We start from the raw sequence: 20321 nt of genomic DNA on the forward strand, positions 1-20321 counted from the left end.
CTAATAGGCAGGTGTTGAACAATGAGAACACATGGACACAGGGAGGGGAGCATCACACATTGGGGTCTGTCGGGGGGAAATAGGGGAGGGAGAGTCGGGGGTGGGGAGTTGGGGAGAGATAGCATGGGGAGAAATGCCAGATATAGGTGATGGGGAGGAAGGCAGCAAATCACACTGCCATGTGTGTACCTATACAACAATCTTGCATGTTCCCCACATGTTTTTCACATGTACCCCAAAAAGAAAAATGCAATTAAAAAAAAAATCAAAATACACTTGCAAGATACTCTGTGTAAATTACGTTCAACAATGGCAAGGCAGAAAATCAGTAGAATACTAGATTACAAGATAACAAAGTTAGACAAGTTAAAAACCTATGCTTTAGAACATAGGTATGTAAAACATGACTTTTCTTAATTTCCTCTTACTGGAGCTAAAATAAATACTTTCTCATAGCACTCTTGTAAACAAGAGTGAAATTAGCTCTTGGGTATCATAAGAGTCTCTCAAATATAAAGGAGAAAAGGCTGCACTGACAGTCACAAGGAGGTAGGGATATGGGCTGAGAGTATGGGGAGGAAGACAAGAATCCAGGGTTGGGTGGCAGATGTTGGCATCTTCTTCTAAAGTGTCATCTCACTCTCTTAATGTCCTTTGTCTTGAAGGTTCAGCTCTCATTTATCAACATATTTACCCTTGATGTGTCTCCCCCACTCCATTTCTACTTGCCCCAGATAGCTATTTCCCCTTTAGCTGGCTACAAAGTAAAATTAAAATGGAAAAGGGTATGTGTGTTGTGTGTGTGCAAATATGGATGTGCCATATTAATATTCTATTTTAAAGCAATTTTTCTAGTTCTCATTATTAAAAAATGATGGAGGGGGACAATTAAGTTATTGTTTTTCTTACATGAGACTATTGTATTCTTTTGCTTTTCTGGGCTAAATGGAAGTGGTATTTTACTTTTAAATACAGACTTATTTTTCTTAAAATAGTATACACTCAGAACACTATATGATTGGTGATTTTACCATTTTTTGACTTTTTAGACTTTCAGATGTAAGGGTGACAATGACTCCAAAGGCAAAATATTTTTAAAATGGCATTGTCCTAATGATTCTTTTCAAAGGAAAAGAAATATTGGGTAACAGATATGTCACCATAGTGTATATGCAATATTGCAATGTCCCAGAACTGTTCTGTTGGGTCAAGGTAGAAGCAATGTATACAGTCAAAAGGTAGAAGCAATGTATACAGTCAAAAGTTAACTAATCCCCTCCCCTATTCCACAGTTGGGTATAATACTTTTTTGGACACTAAGTAAGCCCATTAATGGCATTTCTTCTGCCCTAAGCATCACCTCCAGAATCTCTGCTTAATCCTCAATCCCCAATCCCTCACTACCTGACTTCTCATAGTGAAAAGCTACCAAAACCAAAATATGTTAAAACAAATACAAATTCATTATGAAATATGGTATTATAAATATAGAAAAAGAGAATAATATACCTACCAAGGTCTCTTATAGAAGCTGCAGTTAGCATGGGATCTGAACTCACAAGGATAGCTGAAAATAATAACCTTGGGGTGGGCTTCAAAACTAATTTATTTACAGATGCCAGATACCAAAGAACTAAGATATAATTAAACAAAAAGCCAGGAACTGTAATTAAAAGTACCTGCAAAGAAATTTTACAATTAGAAAAATCAGACTGCTTTTGTAGTCCATTTTAAGAAGAAGATACTCAGGATTATTGGAGATAGAGAATCAGCCAGCACCAACAGTACCCACCAGCAGACACAGGAGTGGGACTATCTAGCTCATTCTGTGTCAGCTGACTTCCACTTGACCAAAGATGCAGGAGATGGCTTGGCAGAGCTTAGCTGAGGCAACTCAAACCACTTTTAATCTATTCTTTTTGATTCCTTCTTTTTGTCATTTGTCTGAACTCCATGTGTCTGGATCTGGTTTAAAAGTATGAATTTTTCTAATAAACTTTTGCTTCTAATGCAGTTTGGGTAATGGCCTGTATTTACAAAACTATTTTGATTACTTTGAAAGAAATGTACAGCTGCTTATGATTTGGAGTATTTTTTCTTGAGATCTTTCCCTGATGTAGTTCAAATCTCACATATTAAAAAATTTGTTATAGTTTTTGAATTAGAGTTTAACTGCTTCTGTGTTTTCTTCTCTGCTTTTATTCTCTTAGATATGAATGTAGGAAGCTTTTGAATATAGGTATTTAAAACATGACTTTTCTTAAGAATTTCCTCTTACTGGAGCTAAAACACTTTCTCATAGCACTCTTGTATTATTTCAGGGTTAAAATTATATCTGGTATGAAATTACGTGAGTCAGATTTTCAGAATTACTGATTTCTTTCATATTTTTTCCCCTGGGTCTTTGATATGCTAGATAATTTTCAAGATATGATTTATTCACTAAATTATGAAGGTGAATTTATTAATTCCATATCCTTTATCCTTTGTTTCCTATTTTGGAAAAAATTTGAACATAGATAATATGTGGTTCATGAATGAATGATATTATCGAAAAAGAATGCTTACCTGCCAAAATAACTTTTGAAATGTGTATATATCCATGTTAAATGCAGCAGTAAAGAAAATCACTGGTATAAATAGATGAAAAAATAAGTCCGGACTCATCCATTGTATGGCATTTGCATATCTTTGGACCTAATATTATACAAATATATCATCTTATTTATTCATCTCTCTATTAGAATAGAATACATGCTAGGCACTCCTAAATCTAACAGCAGAAAAAGACAATTTTTAAATGATGCATCACACAAAGGAGTAAGTGATACCAAATTCTAGAAACTACAAATGATTGGCCATATATTATACAGAAGATGTGGCAGAATAGAAGGGATAGAAACTGGAAAGTTAATGCAATTCATGCAATAACTAATTAACAATGTTTAACATGAGATATTTAGTTAAAATGTGTAATCCTATTGTAGGTATCCATTGAACATTCACTTATTACGGAAACACTGAGTACCTACTGTGTAAGCGACAGCTTTGCATTTGGGAGATAATTCTCCATATGTCTTGTGTTTCTCCATGGTTTATGAATGCAGGCATTGATTGTTTTTCTTCTAGACTATCTTTTCATGAATGTTGGTATGGTTTAGAAGGCAGAGCAAGTGTCCTCCTCAAGAGAAAAGGACAGGTTTACTTTACTGTCCAGTGGAATAAAGATAATATCTCCCACAGAGACATTTATTTTATTTAAAGAACAGGTATAGGAAGTACACTGGCATGGGGGAGAATATGCAGCAGATTTTCACACATATAAGATGAAGAAAGAGATTTCAGATAGGTGGATAATCATGCACAACATTCACAAAGGAGTAAGTGATTGTATCAAATTGTAAAAACTACAAATAATTGACAATGGCTTATACGGAAGATGTGCGTGGAAGAACAGACAAGAATGCAAATGAGCTTACTACCCATTATAGAGGATTCAGGTTCTCTAAGCTTAGATTTCTTCTCCTGTGGTCAGCTACATAACCCACTGTAGGTGCAGATTTCACCTGGCCCTCTATGCTTCTCTCTTTGGGATCAGGGTTCAGGAAACAGGCACAAAAAGATATTCATACTCTGGTTACTGCTATTGCTGTGGATAATAAAACCTTTTTCCTCTGGTCCAAGAGTCCCATGTCTTTTGCTGGGATCATGAAACTGGCAGGCTAGCTTATTAGCTGGCAAGTAGAGAAAAATCCTAGAAACTTCATGGGTCTTAACATTGGTATCTTCCTTTGAAGGCGTTGCTGACAAACAGTAAAACTTATACCAGTACCTCAAATTGCATTTGTGTCAAAATCGTATGATGTTAAAACCTGTTTATGACACGTAAAGTAGTAAACTGCTTCTAGTTCTTACGTGAATACAGGTTTTGTATAATATTTTTAACATGACTGACTAAATTTGGTCGGGAAAATCAATCATTTCAGACAAGTTCTCACATCCATTCTGATCGACTAGGGCAGACATTGGCAAATTGTGGTCCCTAGGCCAAATCTGCACACTTAACAGACTAGTTTCTTTTCTAACAGGAATCCTATAAAACAGTCTTAATTGAGGAAATAGATTAGTTCAATATTATAATTCTTTTGTTACTCAAGTCCTGTACTAGCAATATAAAGTCTCCCTGAGCTCCTATGTCATTAGCCATTTTTTCCAAGTTTAAAAAATCTGTTTAACATTCATTGGCCACTAATACTTTCAGTAACTGTATGTGTACTCATTATGAATCGACTATGTAGTTTTAGACCTAGGCTTTGTCTTCACTATGTTTAACTGGGTCTCAGCTTTCACAGGCCTGGCTTCTTTTTCTATATCCGATCTGATGCTATCCACATCACAATCATCTATCCACTGGCAGAATAGTGAAGGGATGAATATTTTTTGCAAATTTTAAATGGCATCCCTGAATTTGTATGATTCTCAAATGAATAGTGTAAAATACTCATTTACAATACACACCTCATAAGATGTAAAGCTTAGTAGTTCAAAACTGCATCCAAGTAAAAATAATATCACAGAGAGAGGAATTGGAAAGTCTTTCAAGTGCAGGTTCAAAAATGCTGCAAAAAATACGTTGTTACTGAAGGCAACAAAATATCTGATTTATGGAACTTTAATGTGATATGATTTCTTAAAATTGAGAACAATGACCTATTGTTTCACTACTTGTTTTCTCTTTTCATGAGTTTAAAAATCCTTCCTCTCTCTTACAGCACACAGAATCAGTCTAATTGTTAATCTACTGGGTTACTGTCTTACCTCTCCTATGATGTATCTCATTCTCATTTCCTTAGAAACTTAAAAGAATAGTTTCACTATTCTTAGAAACTTAATAAACATTGCTAGCAGTTATTGGCTCTTGGGATACTACTGAAATATCTGTAGTACTTTTGGACACATTATAAATCAGAGATTAGTTTCTTTAGCAATCTTACAATAAAAGGTTAATAAATTAATGAAATCTTCTGGTTCAGGAATGAGAAACTAGCCCAATTAAAAAAAAAAAATGTTGTGGGATAGTGGGTTTTGCTGCAACTGGTTTATTTTCCTCCTGTTTTCACCTATTCTGGCACAGTCTGGCACCATTGTCCTTCTTGTGACGCCGAGCCTGAAAATGCAAAGCAGAGAGGCAGGACCAAAATTGAGGCGAATCCGGGAGCCTGCCAATGGGTCTCCAGGTGCCATCTCTGAAACTGGAGGATATCAGGAGGAAGGGCTCTCCCATATGGAGATAATGGAGAAGCTCTTGGCATGGTTGGCTGTAGGTATGTGATACCAGAGGAATGGGAGTCAAATAGGATATGCTGACTTTTAATTCAAGCAACCCTTTTCTGAAACACTTTGCCACAATGAAGGAAATAAGGAATTGTACTCTCAGAGATGTCGGGAAAAGATACATGGATCTTGGAAGATAATTACTCACAATATGCAGGGAAGGAATTAAATTGAAGGGCATTTTTCTTAGAGAATATCATTTGTCATACTTATTTAGTCAAGAAGTTGAAGATTTGTATAATAAGGATCTAGTTTGAAGCACGAAGAAGAATAAGTCATCAGTTTGAAAAGAGACTCTCAGAGCAACACGAATTCTGCTAAAATGGAAGCAAGGACAAACATCAAATTTATGTTGATGCTGAGGTGGAAGAATGGTGAAATAATTGATGCTTTATGAAAAGTTTATGGGAACAATGCTCCAAGAAATCAGTTTGCAAATGGATAACTCGTTTTAAGAAGGGATAAGGTAATGTTGAAGAAGAAGCCCACAGTGGCAGATCATCCACATCAGTTTGTGAGAAAAAAATTAATCTAGTTCATGGCCTAATTGAAGAAAACCAACAATTAACAGCAGAAACGACAGTGAACACCATAGACATCTCAGTTGGTTCACCTTACACAATCTGACTGGAAAAGTTCAGTAAACATTACACCTGAGAGGAACCAAAACCATTGCACCCAGATTAGCTACAGACAAGAGCTGAGCTTTCAATGGAAATGTTAAATAAGTGGGATCACAATCTTGAAGCACTTCATTGAAAAACTGTAACAGGAGATGAAATATGGCTTTATCAGTGCAATCCTGAACATGATGCACAATTAAAGCAATGGTTACCAAGATATAGAAGTAGTTCAGTCAAAGCACAAGTGGACTGGTTGAGAGCAGAAACCATGGCAACAGCGTTTGGATGCTCAAAGCATTTTCCTTGTTGACTTTCTGTAGGGCCAGAGAATGGTAATATCTGCTTATTATGAGAATGTTTTGAGAAACATAGCCAAAGCTTTAGCTGAACAACGCCTGAGAAAGCTTCACAAGAGAGTTCTTCACCACAACAATGTTCCTGCTCATCCCTCTCAACAAACAAGGGCAATTTTGCAAGAGTTTTGATGGAAATCACTAGGCAACCACCCTACAGTCCTAGTTTGGCACCTTCTGACTTTTTGTTCCCTAATCTTAAAAAAAAAAAAAAATTTAAAGCAGTACATTTTCATTCAGTTAATAATGTTAAAAAAAAAAAAAAAAACTGCATTGACATGGTTAAATGCCCAGAATTCTCAGTTCTTTAGGGATGGAGAGCTGGTATCATCACTTACAAAAGTGTCTTGAACTCAATAGAGCTAATGTTCAGAAATATAGTTTATATTTTTATCTTTTAATTCCATTTTCCACAAACTTTTTGAAGTCTCCGTGAATATGCACCCTTTATAGAGGGGAAAAATTTGTGTGACCATTCATTTTGACTTAAATTAATGCTGACTTAATTTTCTATTTTGTAAATACAAACAAATATAAAAGTTGATACAAATTTTGTTTATAGCCCTTACCAAACAAATTTGTGAAATAAATGCATTAGGAAATAAACTAAAACAACCTTAGTGGAATAGATGCTACCATTTTACTGAGGTGTAAACATTGTTCTGGCTGCTATGGAAAAAGTTACATAAACAGTCATATGCCTTGTGATGATTGTTTTGTCTGCAACTTCACTCTTTACAGACCTCAATACTACTGAAATGAGGAGAGGGGATCTAAATCCCCAAAAGAGTGTCAACTGGGCATGGAGGCTCATTCCTGTGATCCTTGCACTTTAAGTGGCCAAAGCTAAAGGATCCCTTGAGGGCAGGAGTTCCAGACCAGTCTGGGTAACAAAACAAGATCGTGTCTCTACAAAAAAATAAAATAATTAACTAGGCATGGTGGTGTGTGCTTGTGGCCCCCCTAGCTTCTTGGGAGGCTGAAGTGGGAGGAACACATGCACCCCAGATATTGAAGCTGCAGTGAGCTGTGATCATTGCCACCACACTTATAGCCTAAGCAACAGAGCAAAACCCTGTCTCTAAAAGAAACTAGAATGTCTTTGTGCTATGCAAATCCTAATTTGAAGAATTCTGTATTAAATTCTCTCCAAACATTCTTCTAACTCCAGTGAGAAGTTCAGTTTTTGTTTGATTCAGGATTAGGCTTAGATAGTAGTTAACGAAATTGGATTAAAAGTTAACTGTTTTGTGAACTAATAAGGAGTTTTTTTCTTTTTTAAAAATAGGCAGTCCTTGCTTTGCACAGTTCCAATATACATAAGTATCAGTTACCACAGTTAAGTTAAATAAAACCAGTCCAATAATGTGGTTAATATTTCAATTACCACAGTATTGAAAAAAACTTGCATGAATTTTGCTGCTAGGTCTTGAGCTGGCAAATCATTGTGCAATTAAAAAAAAAAAAGATAGAAGAAGTGAATCTTGGAGAAGATCCAAGATGACTGATTATGAGCAGCTCAGGATTGCAGCTCCCAGTGAAAGCACAGAAGGTGAGTGGACGCCGCATTTCCAGATGGATTTTTATTGCCCACAGACCACGAGATTCCCAGGTGGAGGAGCCCCACGGGTTGCCAGCACAGTTGTTTTGGCCAGCGCGGCTGTTTTGGCCAGCCCAGCTGTTCTGGCTAGCGCAGATGTTTTGCCAGTACCCTGGCACAGCAGTTCTCCAAGCAAAGTACTCTGGTCTAGGTGCCATTTTAGCAGGCGAGAGGAGCTCTGGGAAGGCACAGTCACCCATTCAGCTGATTAAAAAATGGAGACTGAAACAGGGAGCCAGGCCAGGAGATTCCTGGGCAAAAAAGCGCCATGAATCTCAGCGTCGCTGTTAAAGTTGGCACAGTGGGTTATCACATGAGAAATCACACAGATCCCAGCACCTTTTCAACAGGAGACAGGAACACCTGGGAGAGAGTCAACCATTCAACTAAAAAAAAAAAAAGCCTCTGAGGCAGGGAGCCAGGTGATCAGGCTCGGCTGGTCCCACCCCCACAAAAAAACAAACAACAAAAAAAACCCCAGCAATTGGAAATGCTCTGGGTTGAGAGTTTCACAGCAAGCACAGCTAAACCCCGGACGGTCCAGCTCTGTGGGGGAGGGGCGTCCGCCATTACCAAGGCACTCCACCCCTACGGAGGTAGTCCACCATTGCCGAGGCAGCCTGCTATTGCCGAGGCAACCTGCCATTACAGAGAGAGTCTGCCATTACAGAGGTAGGCCACCATTGCCGAGGCAGTTATAACTAAACCCATATAAATAGGACTGCAGGGAGGTTCACACGGCAGCTGGGCGGAGCCCACAGCAGCTCAGCAAAGCCTCTGCAGGCAGACAGTGACTAGGCTGCCTCCTTGCTGGAGAGGGCAGCCCTGAAAATAAGGCAGCAGCACAATGGAAACTCATAAATAAAGCCCTAACTCACAGGGACAGAACACCTGGGGAAAAAAAAGCGTTTATGAGTTCTGCTGCAGCAGACTTAAACGTACCTGCCCAGCAGCTCTGAATGAACAACAGCTCACAGCTCAGCACTTGAGCGCCTATAAAGAACAGACTGTCTCCTCAAGCAGCTCCCTGACCCCTGTATATCCAAAGAGTCACCCCATAAAGGAGAGCTCAGACTGACATTTGGCAGGTTTCCTTCTGGGACAAAGATAGCGGAAGAAGAAACTTGCAGCAACCCTTACTATTCTGCAGCTGCTGCAGGTGATTTCCAGGCAAGCAGGGCCTGGAGTGGACCTCAGCAGTCCTACATCAGAGGGCCTGACTGTTAGATGGAAAACTAAAACAGAAATAACTTCATCATCAACAAACTGGACATCCACTCAGAGACCCCATCTGAAAGTCAGCAACTACAAAGACAACAGGTGGATAAATCCACAAAGATGGGAAGAAACCAGCACAAAAAGGATGAAAACACCTGAAACCAGAATGCCTCTCCTCCTACAAGGGATCACAACTCCTCAGCAGCAAGGGAACAAAGCTGGATGGAGAATGAATGTGATGAAATGACAGAATCAGGCTTCAGAAGGTGGGTAATAAAAAAATTCCGTGAGCTAAAAGAACATGTTCTAACCGAATGCAAAGAAACTAAGAACCTTGAAAAAAGATTCGATGAAATGCTAATGAGAATGGACAACTTAGAGAGGAATATAAGTGAATTGATGGAGCTGAAAAACACAACACAAGAACTATGTGAAGCATGCATAAGTTTCAACAGCCGAATTGACCAAGCAGAAGAAAGGATATCAGAGGTCGAAGATCAACTCAATGAAATAAAACAAGAAGGCAAGATTAGAGAAAAAAGGGTAAAAAGAAATGAATAAAGTTTCCAAGAAATATGGGACTATGTGAAAAGACCTAATCTACGTTTGATAGGTGTACCTGAATGTGATGGAGAGAATGAATCCAAGCTGGAAAATACTCTTCACGATATTATCCAGGAAAACTTACCCAACCTAGCAAGGCAGGCCAATATTCAAGGCCAGGAAATACAGAGAACACCACAAAGATATTCCTCAAGGAGAGCAACCCCAAGGCACATAATTGTCAGATTCACCAGGGTTGAAATGAAGGAGAAAATGCTAAGGGCAATCAGAGAGAAAGGTTGGGTTACCCACACCTTTCTGAAAGGGAAGCCTATCAGACTCACAGCAGATCTCTCAGCAGAAACCCTACAAGCTAGAAGAGAGTGGGGGCCAATATTCAACATCCTTAAAGAAAAGAACTTTCAACCCAGAATTTCATATCCAGCCAAACTAAGCTTCATAAGTGCAGAAAAAATAGAATCCTTTGCGAACAAACAAGCACTCAGAGATTTCATCACCACCAGGCCTGCTTTACAAAAGCTCCTGAAAGAGGCACTAAACATAGAAAGGAACAACCAGTACCAGCCACTCCAAAAACATACCAAATGGTAAAGAGCATCAACACAATGAAGAATCTACATCAACTAATGGGCAAAACAGCCAGCTAGCATCAAAATAGCAGGATCAAATTCACACATAACAATATTAACCCTAAATGTAAATGGACTAAATGCCCCAATCAAAAGACACAAACTGGCAAATTGGATAAAAAGCCAAAATCCATGGGTGTGCTGTATCCAGGAAACCCATCTCACATGCAAGGATACACAAAGGCTCAAAATAAAGGGATGGAGGAAGATTTACCATGCAAATAGAGAGCAAAAAGAAGCAGGATTTGCAATTCTTGTCTCTGACAAAATAGATTTTAAAGCAACAAAGATCAAAAGAGACAAAGAAGGACATTATATAATGGTAAAAGAATCAATGCAACAAGAAGAGCTAATGATCCTAAATATATATGCACCCAATACAGGGGCACCCAGATACATAAGGCAAGTTCTTAATTACTTACAAAGAGACTTAGACTCCCACACAATAATAGTAGGAGACTTTAACACCCCATTGTCAGTATTAGACAGATCAATGAGACAGAAAATTAACAAGGATATCCAGGACTCGAACTCAGACCTGGAGCAAGCAAACCTAATAGACATTTACAGAACTCTCCACCCCAAATCCACAGAATATACATTCTTCTCAGCACCACATCACACCTACTCTAAAACTGACCACATAATTAGAAGTAAATCACTCCTCAGCAAATGCAAAAGAATGGAAATCATAACAAACAGTCTCTCAGACCACAGTGCAATCAAGTTAGAAGTCAGGATACAGAAACTAACTCAGAATCACACAGCTTCATGGAAACTGAACAACTGGCTCTTGAATGTTGACTGGATAAACAATGAAATGAAGGCAGAAATAAAGATGTTCCTCGAAACCAACGAGAACGAAGACACAACATACCAGAATCTCTGGGACACATTTAAAGCAGTTTCTAGTGGAAAATATATAGTAATAAGTGCCCACATGAGAAGAAAGGAGAGATCTAAAATTGACACCCTATGGTCAAAACTGAAAGAGCTAGAGGAGCAAGATCAAAAAAAAAAAAAAACTCAAAAGCTAGCAGAAGACAAGAAATAACTAAGATCAGAGCAGAACTGAAGGAGATAGAGACACAAAAAAAACCCTTCAAAAAAATCAAATCCAGGAGCTGTTTTTTTGAAAAGATCAACAAAATAGACCACTAGCCTGATTAATAAAAAAGAAAAGAGAGAATAATCAATTAGATGCAATAAAAAATGATAAAGGGAATGTCACCACAGATTCCACAGAAATTCAAACCATCATCAGAGATTATTAAAAACAAATCTATTCACATAAACTAGGAAACCTGGAAGAAATGGATAAATTCCTGCACACTTGCCTCCTCCCAAGCCTAAATGATGAAGAAGTTGAAACCCTGAATAGAACAATAACAAAGTCTGAAGTCGAGGCAGCAATTAAGAGCCTACCACACAAAAAAAGCCCAGGTCCAGATGGGTTCACAGCCGAACTCTACCAGACTTACAAAGAGGAGCTGGTACCATTCCTTCTGAAACTATTCCAAATAACCCAAAAAGAGGGAATCCTTCCCAAATCATTTTATGACACCAACATCATCCTGATACCAAAACCCAGCAGAGACTCAACAAGAAAAGAAAACTACAGGCCAATATCCATGATGAACATAGATGCAAAAATCTTCAATTAAACACTGGCAAACCGATTGCAACAGCACATCAAAAAGCTTATCCACCATGATCAAGTAAGATTCATCCCGGGGATGCAAGGCTGGTTCAACATACACAAGTCTATAAACGTAATTCACCACATAAAGAGAACCAAAGACAAAAACCACATGATTATCTCAATTGATGCAGAGAAGGCCTTTGACAAAATTTAACAGCCCTTTATGCTAAAAACCCTCAATAAACTGGGTATTGACAGAACGTATCTCAAAATAATAAAAGCTATTTATAACAAACCAACAGCCAATATAATAATGAATGGGCAAAAACTGGAAGCATTCCCTTTGAAATCTGGCTCTAGACAAGGATGCCCTCTCTCACCACTCCTATTCAATATAGTATCGGAAGTTCTAGCCAGAGCAATCAGGCAAAAAAAATAAGCAAAAGACCTAACACCATAAAAACCCTAAAAGAAAATCTAGACAAAACCATTCAGGACATAGGCGTAGGCAAGGACTTCATGACCAAAACACCAAAAGCATTAGCAACAAAAGCCAAAATAGACAAATGGGACCTAATCAAAATCTACAGCTTCTGCATGGCAAAAGAAACAGTCATTAGAGTGAATCGGTAACCAACAGAATGGGAAAAAAATTTTTGCAGTTTACCCATTTGACAAAGGGCTGATAACCAGAATTTACAAAGAACTAAAACAGATTTACAAGAAAAAAACAAATAAGCCCATTCAAAAGTGGGTGAAGGATATGAACAGACACTTTACAAAAGAAGACACATATGAGGCCAACAAACTTATGAAAAAACATGCTCATCATCACTGGTCATTAGAGAAATGCAAATCAAACTACATTGAGATACCATCTCACACCAGTTAGAATGGCAATCATTAAAAAATCTGGAAACAACAGATGCTGGAGAGGATGTGGAGAAATAGAAACACTTTTACACTGTTGGTGGGAGTGTAAATTAGTTCAATCATTGTGGAAGACAGTGTGGCGATTCCTCAAAGACCTAGAAAAAGAAATTCCATTTGATCCCGCAATCCCATTATTGGGTATATATCCAAAGGATTATAAATTGTTCTACTATAAGGACACATGCACATGAATGTTCATTGCAGCACAGTTTACAATAGCAAAGACCTGGAACCAACCCAAATGCCCATCGATGATAGACTGGACAGGGAAAATGTGGCACACACATACACCATGGAATATTATGCAGCCATAAAAAACGATGAGTTTGTGTCCTTTGTAGGGACATGGATTAACCTGGAAACCATCATTCTCAGCAAACTGACACAAGAACACAAAATCAAACACCACATGTTCTCACTCACAGACGGGTGTTGAACAATGAGAACACAAGGACACAGGGAGGGAAGCACTACACACTTGGGTCTGTTGGGAGGACATAGGGGAGGGATAGCAGGGGGTGGGGAGTTGTGGAGGGATAGCATGAGGAGAAATGCCAGATATAGGTGAAGGGGAGGAAGGCAGCAAATCACACTGCCACGTGTGTACCTATGCAACAATTTTGCATGTTCTTCACATGTACCCCAAAACCTAAAATACATATTTTAAAAAGTTAAAAAATTAAAAAAAAAAAAAAAAGATAATGAGATCCAAGATGGCCAATTAGGAGCAGCTCTGGATTGCAGCTCCCAGCAAGAGCACATAGGGTGAGTGGATGCCGCATTTTTTATTGCCCACAGACCAGGAAATTCCCGGGCAGAGGAGCCCCATGGGTCACCAGCATGGCCGTTCTGGTCTGCGTGACAGGTCTCCACACAAAATACATGGGTCCAGGTGTCATTTTAGCTGGCGATTGGAGTGCCTGGGAGACAGAGTCGCCCATTCAACTGAAAAAAAGGAGATTGAAACAGGGAGCCAGGCAAGGAGATTCCTGGGCGAAAAAGCACCATTAGCCCCCAGTGTGGCTGTTTCAGCCGGTGCAGCAAGTCTCTGCACAAAGTCTCACACAAATCTGGGCACCTTTTCAACTGGGGACTGGAATACCTGGGAGACAGAGTTGCCCATTCAACTGAATAAACCGTGGCTGAAACAGGGAGCTAGGCCAGGAGATTCCCCGGCAAAAAAGCACCACAAGTCTCCAGTGGCTGTTTCAGCCAGTGCAGTGGGTCTACGTACAAGAAATCACACATATCTGGGTGCTGTTTAAACTGGTGACTGGGACGCCCGAGAGACAGAGTCACCCATTCAACTGAAAAAAAAAAGGGGGGGGTCTGAGGCAGGGAACCAGGTGATCAGGCTCAGCTTGTCCCACCCTGACAAAAGATAGCAATCCGAAATGCTCCGGATTTAGAGTTTCACAGCAAGCACAGCTGAACCTGGGATGGTCTAGCTCTGTGGGGGAGGGGCATCTGCCTTACCAAGGCAGTCCACCACTACCAAAGTAGTCCGCCCTTCCTGAGGCAGCCCACCATTGCCAAGGCAGTCCACCATTACAGAGAGAGTCTGCCATTATGGAGATGGGCCACCATTGCCAAAGCAGTTATAACTATACCCCTATAAACAGGACTGCAGGGAAGTTCACATGGCAGCTGGGTGGAGCCCACAGCAGCTCAGTAAAGCTTCTGCTGGCAGAAGGTGACTAGGCTGCCTCCTTGCTGGGCAGGGCAGCCCTGAAAAAAGGCAACAGCACAACAGAAACTTATAAATAAAGCCCTACCTCCCTGGAACAGAGCACCTGGGGGAAAAAAAAGGCGTTTATGAGTTCTGCTGTAGCAGACTTAAACGTACCTGCCCAGCAGCTCTCAATGGAACAACGGTGCTCACAGCTCAGCACCTGAGCTCCTATAAAGGACAAATTGTCTCCTCAAGCAGCTCCCTGATCCCCGTATATCAAAAGAGTCACCTCATAAAGGAGACCTCAGACTGACATCTGTCAGATATCCTTCTGGAACAAAGATAGCAGAAGAAGAAACTGGCAGCAACCCTTACTGTTATGCAGCCACTGCAGGTGATCCCCAGGCAAGCAGGGCCTGGAGTGGACTTCCAGCAGTCCTACATCAGACAGCCTGATTGTTAGAAGGAAAACTAAGAAACAGAAAGAAATAACTTCATCATCAACAAACTGGACATCCACTCAGAGGCCCCATTTGAAAGTCAACAACTACAAAGAACACTGGTAGATAAATCCACAAATACGGGAAGAAACCAGCACAAAAAGGATGAAAACACCCAAAACCAGAATGCCACTCCTCCTCCAGGGATAACAACTCCTCACCAGCAAGGGAACAAGGCTGGATGGAGAATGAGTCTGATGAATTGACAGAAACAGGCTTCAGAAGGTGGGTAATAAGAAATTTCTTTGAGCCAAAAGAACATGTTCTAACCCAATGCAAAGAGACTAAGAATGTTAAAAAAAGGTCTGACAAAATGCTAACAATAATAAACAGCTAAGAGAGGAATATCAGTGAATTGATGGAGCTGAAAAACACAACACGAGAACTTCGTGAAGCATACACAAGTTTCAATAGCTGAACTGACTAAGCAGAAGAAAGGGTATCAGAGGTCGAAGACAAACTCAATGAAATAAAATGAGAAGGCAAGATTAGAGAAAAAAGAGTAATAAGAAATGAATAAAGTTTCCAAGAAATATGGAACTATGTGAAAAGACCTAATCTACATTTGATAGGTGTACCTGAATGTGATGGAGAGAATGAATCCAAGCTGGAAAATACTCTTCACGATATTATCCAGGAAAACTTACCCAACCTAGCAAGGCAGGCCAATATTCAAGGCCAGGAAATACAGAGAACACCACAAAGATATTCCTCAAGGAGAGCAACCCCAAGGCACATAATTGTCAGATTCACCAGGGTTGAAATGAAGGAGAAAATGCTAAGGGCAGCCAGAGAGAAAGGTTGGGTTACCCACAAAAGGAAGCCCAGCAGACTCACAGCACATCTCTCAGCAGAAACTCTACAAGCCAGAAGAGAGTGGGGGCCAATATTCAACATCCTTAAAGAAAAGAACTTTCAACCCAGAATTTCATATCCAGCCAAAGTAAACTTCATAAGCGAAGGAGAAATAAAATCCTTTACGAACAAGAAATTACTCAGAGATTTCATCACCACCAGGCCAGCTTTACAAGAGCTCCTGAAAGAAGCACTAAACATAGAAAGGAACAACCAGTACCAGCCACTCCAAAAACATACCAAATGGTAAAGAGCATCGATACAATGAAGAAACTGCATTAACTAATGGGCAAAACAGCCAGCAAGCATCAAAATGGCGGGATCAAATTCACACATAACAATATGAACCTTCAATGTAAATGGGCTAACCGTCCCAATCAAAAGACACAGATTGGCAAATTGGATAAAAAGCCAAAATCCATCAGTATGCTGTATCCAGGAAACCTATCTCACATGCAAGGATACACAAAGGCTCAAAATAAAGGGATGGAGGAACATTTACCAAGAAAATGGAGAGCAAAAAAAAAACAAAACAGGATTTGCAATTCTAGTCTCTGATAAAATAGACTTTAAAGCAACAAAGATCAAAAGAGACAAAGAAGGACATTACATAATGGTAAAAGGATCAATGCAACAAGAAGAGCTAACGATCCTAAATATATACACACCAAATACAGGAGCACCCAGATACATAAAGCAAGTTCTTATAGACTTATGAAGAGACTTAGACTCCCACACAATAATAGTGGGAGACTTTAACACCCCACTGTCAATATTAGACAGATCCATGAGACAGAAAATTAACAAGAATATCCAGGACTTGAACTCAGACCTGGAGCAAGCAAACCTAATAAGACATTTACAGAACTCTCCACCCCAAATCCACAGAATATACATTTTTCTCAGCACCACATCACACCTACTCTAAAACTGACCACATAATTGGAAGTAAATCACTCCTCAGCAAATACAAAAGAATGGAAATCATAACAAACAGTTCATCAGACCACAATGCAATCAAGTTAGAACTGAGGATTCAGAAACTAACTCAGAAGTGCACAGCTTCATGGAAACTGAACTGGTTCTTGAATGTTGACTGGATAAACAATGAAATGAAGGCAGAAATAAAGATGTTCCTCGAAACCAACGAGAACGAAGACACAACATATCAGTATCTCTGGAACATATTTAAAGCAGTGTCTAGAGGAAAATATATAGCAATAAATGCCCACATGAGAAGCAAGAAAAGATTTAAAATCGACACACTATTGTCGAAATTGAAAGAGCTAGAGGAGCAAGATAAAAAAAAAACTCAAAAGCTAGCAGAAGACAAGAAATAACTAAGATCAGAGCAGAACTGAAGGAGATAGAGACACAAAAAAAACCCTCAAAACATCAATAAATCCAGGAGCTGGTTTTTTGAAAAGATCAACAAAATATACAGACTGCTAGCCAGATTAATAAAAAAGGGCGAAGAATCAAATAGATGCAATAAAAAATGATAAAGGGGATATCACCACTGATACCACAGAAATACAAACTACCATCAGAGATTACTACAAACAGCTCTATGCACATAAACCAGTAAACCAGGAAAAAATGGATAAATTCCTAGACACTTGTACACTACCAAGACTAAACCAGGAGGAAGTGAAACCCTGAATAGACCAATAACAAGGGCTGAAGTAGAGGCAGCAATCAATAGCCTACCAACCAAAAAAAGTCCAGGTCCAGACAGGTTCACAGCTGAATTCTACCAGACGTACAAAGAGGAGCTGGTTCCATTCCTTCTGAAACTGTATCAAACAATACAAAAGAAGGAAATCCTCCCTAACTCATTTTATGAGACCAACATCATCCTGATATCAAAACCAGGCAGAGACTAAACTATAAAAGAAAACTTCAGGCCAATATCCATGATGAACATCAATGCAAAAATCTTCAGTAAAATACTGGCAAACAGATTGCAACAGCACATCAAGAAGCTTATCCATCACGACCACATAGGCTTCATCCCGGGGATACAAGACTGGTTCAACATACACAAATCCATAAATGAAATCCATCACATAAATGGAACCAAAGACAAAAACCATATGATTATCTCAATAGACGCAGAGAAGGCCTTCAATAAAATTCAACAGCCCTTCATGCTAAAAATTCTCAATAAAGTAGGTATTGACGGAATATATCATAAAATGATAAAAGCTATATATGACAAACCTACAGCCAATATTATACTGAAAGGGCAAAAGCTGGAAGAATTCCCTTTGAAATCTGGCACTAGACAAGGATGCCCTCTCTCACAACTCCAATTCAATATAGTATTGGAAGTTCTAGTCAGAGCAATCAGGCAAGAAGAAGAAATAAAGGGTATTCAATTAGGAAAGGAGGAAGTCAAACTGTCTCTATTTGCAGATGACATGATTGTATATCTAGAAGACCCCATCGTCCCAGCCCAAAATCTTTTCAAACTGATAAGAAACTTCAGCAAAGTCTCAGAATACAAAATCAATGTGCAGAAGTCACAAGCATTCCTATATACCAATAACAGATGAACAGAGAGCCAAATCAAGAGCGAACTACCATTCACAATTGCTACAAAGAGAATAAAATACCTACGAATACAACTAACAAAGAATGTAAAGGACCTCTTCAGGGAGAAATACAAACCGCTGCTCAATGAATTAAGAGAGGATACAAACAGATAAAGCAACATTCCATGCTCATAGTTAGGAAGAATTAATATTGTGAAAATGGCCATACTGCCCAAAGTAATCTATAGATTCAATGCTATCCCCATCAAGCTACCAATGACCTTCTTCATAGAACTGGAAAAAAACACTTTAAACTTCATATGGAATCACAAAAGACCCCACATAGCCAAGATAATCCTAAGCAAAAAGAACAAAGCGGGAGGTATCACACTGTCAGACTTCAAACGATAGTACAAGGCTACAATAATCAAAGCAGCATGGTACTGGTACCAAAACAGAGACATAGACCAATGGAACAGAACAGAGACCCCAGAAGAAACACCACAAATCTACAACCATCTGATCTTTGACAAATCCGGCAAAAACAAGCAATGGGGAAAGGACTCCATATTTAATAAATGGTGTCGGGAAAACTGGCTAGCCATGTGCAGAAAGCAGAAACTGGACCCCTACCTGTCACCTTACACTAAAATTAACGCCAGATGGATCAAAGATTTAAACGTAAAACCGAACACCATAAAAACACTAGAAGAATATGTAGGCAAAACCACCCAGGACATAGGCATCTGCAAGGACTTCATGACTAAAACACCAAAAGCAATGGCAATAAAAGCCAAGATAGACAAATGGGATCTAATTAAACTCTAGACCTTCTGTACAGCTAAAGAAACCATCATTAGAGCGAATTGGCAACCAACAGAATGGGAAAAAATTTTTGCAATCTACCCAACTGACAAAGGGCTAACATCCAGAATCTACAAGGAACTAAAACAGATACATGAGAAAAAAACAAACAACTGCATTCCAAAGTGGGTGAAGGATATGAATAGACCTTTTCAAAAGAAGATATATATGAGGCCAACAAACATATGAAGAAATGCTCATCATCACTCATAATTAGAGAAATGCAAATCAAAACCACACTGAAATATCATCTCACGCCAGTTAGAATGGCAATCATTAAAAAATCTGAAGACAACAGATGCTGGAGAGGATGTGGAGAAATAGGAACACCCTTACACAGTTGGTGGGTGTGTAAATTAGTTCAACCACTGTGGAAGACAGTGTGGTGATTTCTCAAGGATCTAGAAATAGAAATTCCATTTGACCCAGCAATCCCATTACTGGGTATATACCCAAAAAACTATAAATCATTCTACTATAAAGACACATGCACATGTATGTTCATCACAGCCCTATGTACAATAAGAGACCTGGAACCAACCCAAATACCCATCAATGATAGACTGGACAAAGAAAATGTGGTACATATACACCATGGAATACTACAAAGCCATAAAAAACGATGAGTTCGTGTCCTTTGCAGGGACTTGGATGAATCTGGAAATCATCATTCTCAGCAAACTGACACAAGAACAGAAAGCCAAACCCCATATGTTCTCACTCATAGGTGGGTATTGAACAACGAGAACATATGGACTCAGGGAGAGGAACATCATACACTGGGGGCATTTGGGGGAGTAGGGGAGAGGCAGTGAGAGGTGGGGAGGAATAACATGGGGAGAAATGCCAGGTATAGTATGCATCTAAAGTAAAATAAATTTAAAAAAAAAGACCACAACAAATATTTCTTTGTATATTATTGTTATAAAAGTATAATAAATAATACCATAACATTTGCTTTCGTTTAATTTTTTTCTGCTTCCTTGTAATACAGTCC

The 20321-nt window shown here is 39.1% G+C and overlaps 1 protein-coding gene across 1 annotated transcript in view; it reads right to left on the reverse strand.

The window, feature by feature from the left end:
- SLC9C1 (solute carrier family 9 member C1) overlaps positions 1-5145 on the reverse strand; it is an 89799-nt gene extending 84654 nt beyond the window's left edge. Inside the window, exons 1-4 of the mRNA XM_012463898.3 lie at positions 5121-5145; positions 4519-4619; positions 2569-2697; positions 1514-1679 (exon numbers count right to left, since the gene is read on the reverse strand). Of these exons, the coding sequence (XP_012319321.2) occupies positions 1514-1679; positions 2569-2697; positions 4519-4619; positions 5121-5145 (421 nt within the window). The remainder of the gene's footprint in view (positions 1-1513; positions 1680-2568; positions 2698-4518; positions 4620-5120) is intronic.
- Positions 5146-20321: the final 15176 nt, after the last annotated feature.

This window comes from Aotus nancymaae, unplaced genomic scaffold (genome assembly GCF_030222135.1).
Source record: "Aotus nancymaae isolate 86718 unplaced genomic scaffold, 86718_ANA_hifiasm-v0.15.2.pri h1tg000011l, whole genome shotgun sequence".
In the NCBI taxonomy this organism is placed as follows: domain Eukaryota; kingdom Metazoa; phylum Chordata; class Mammalia; order Primates; family Aotidae; genus Aotus; species Aotus nancymaae.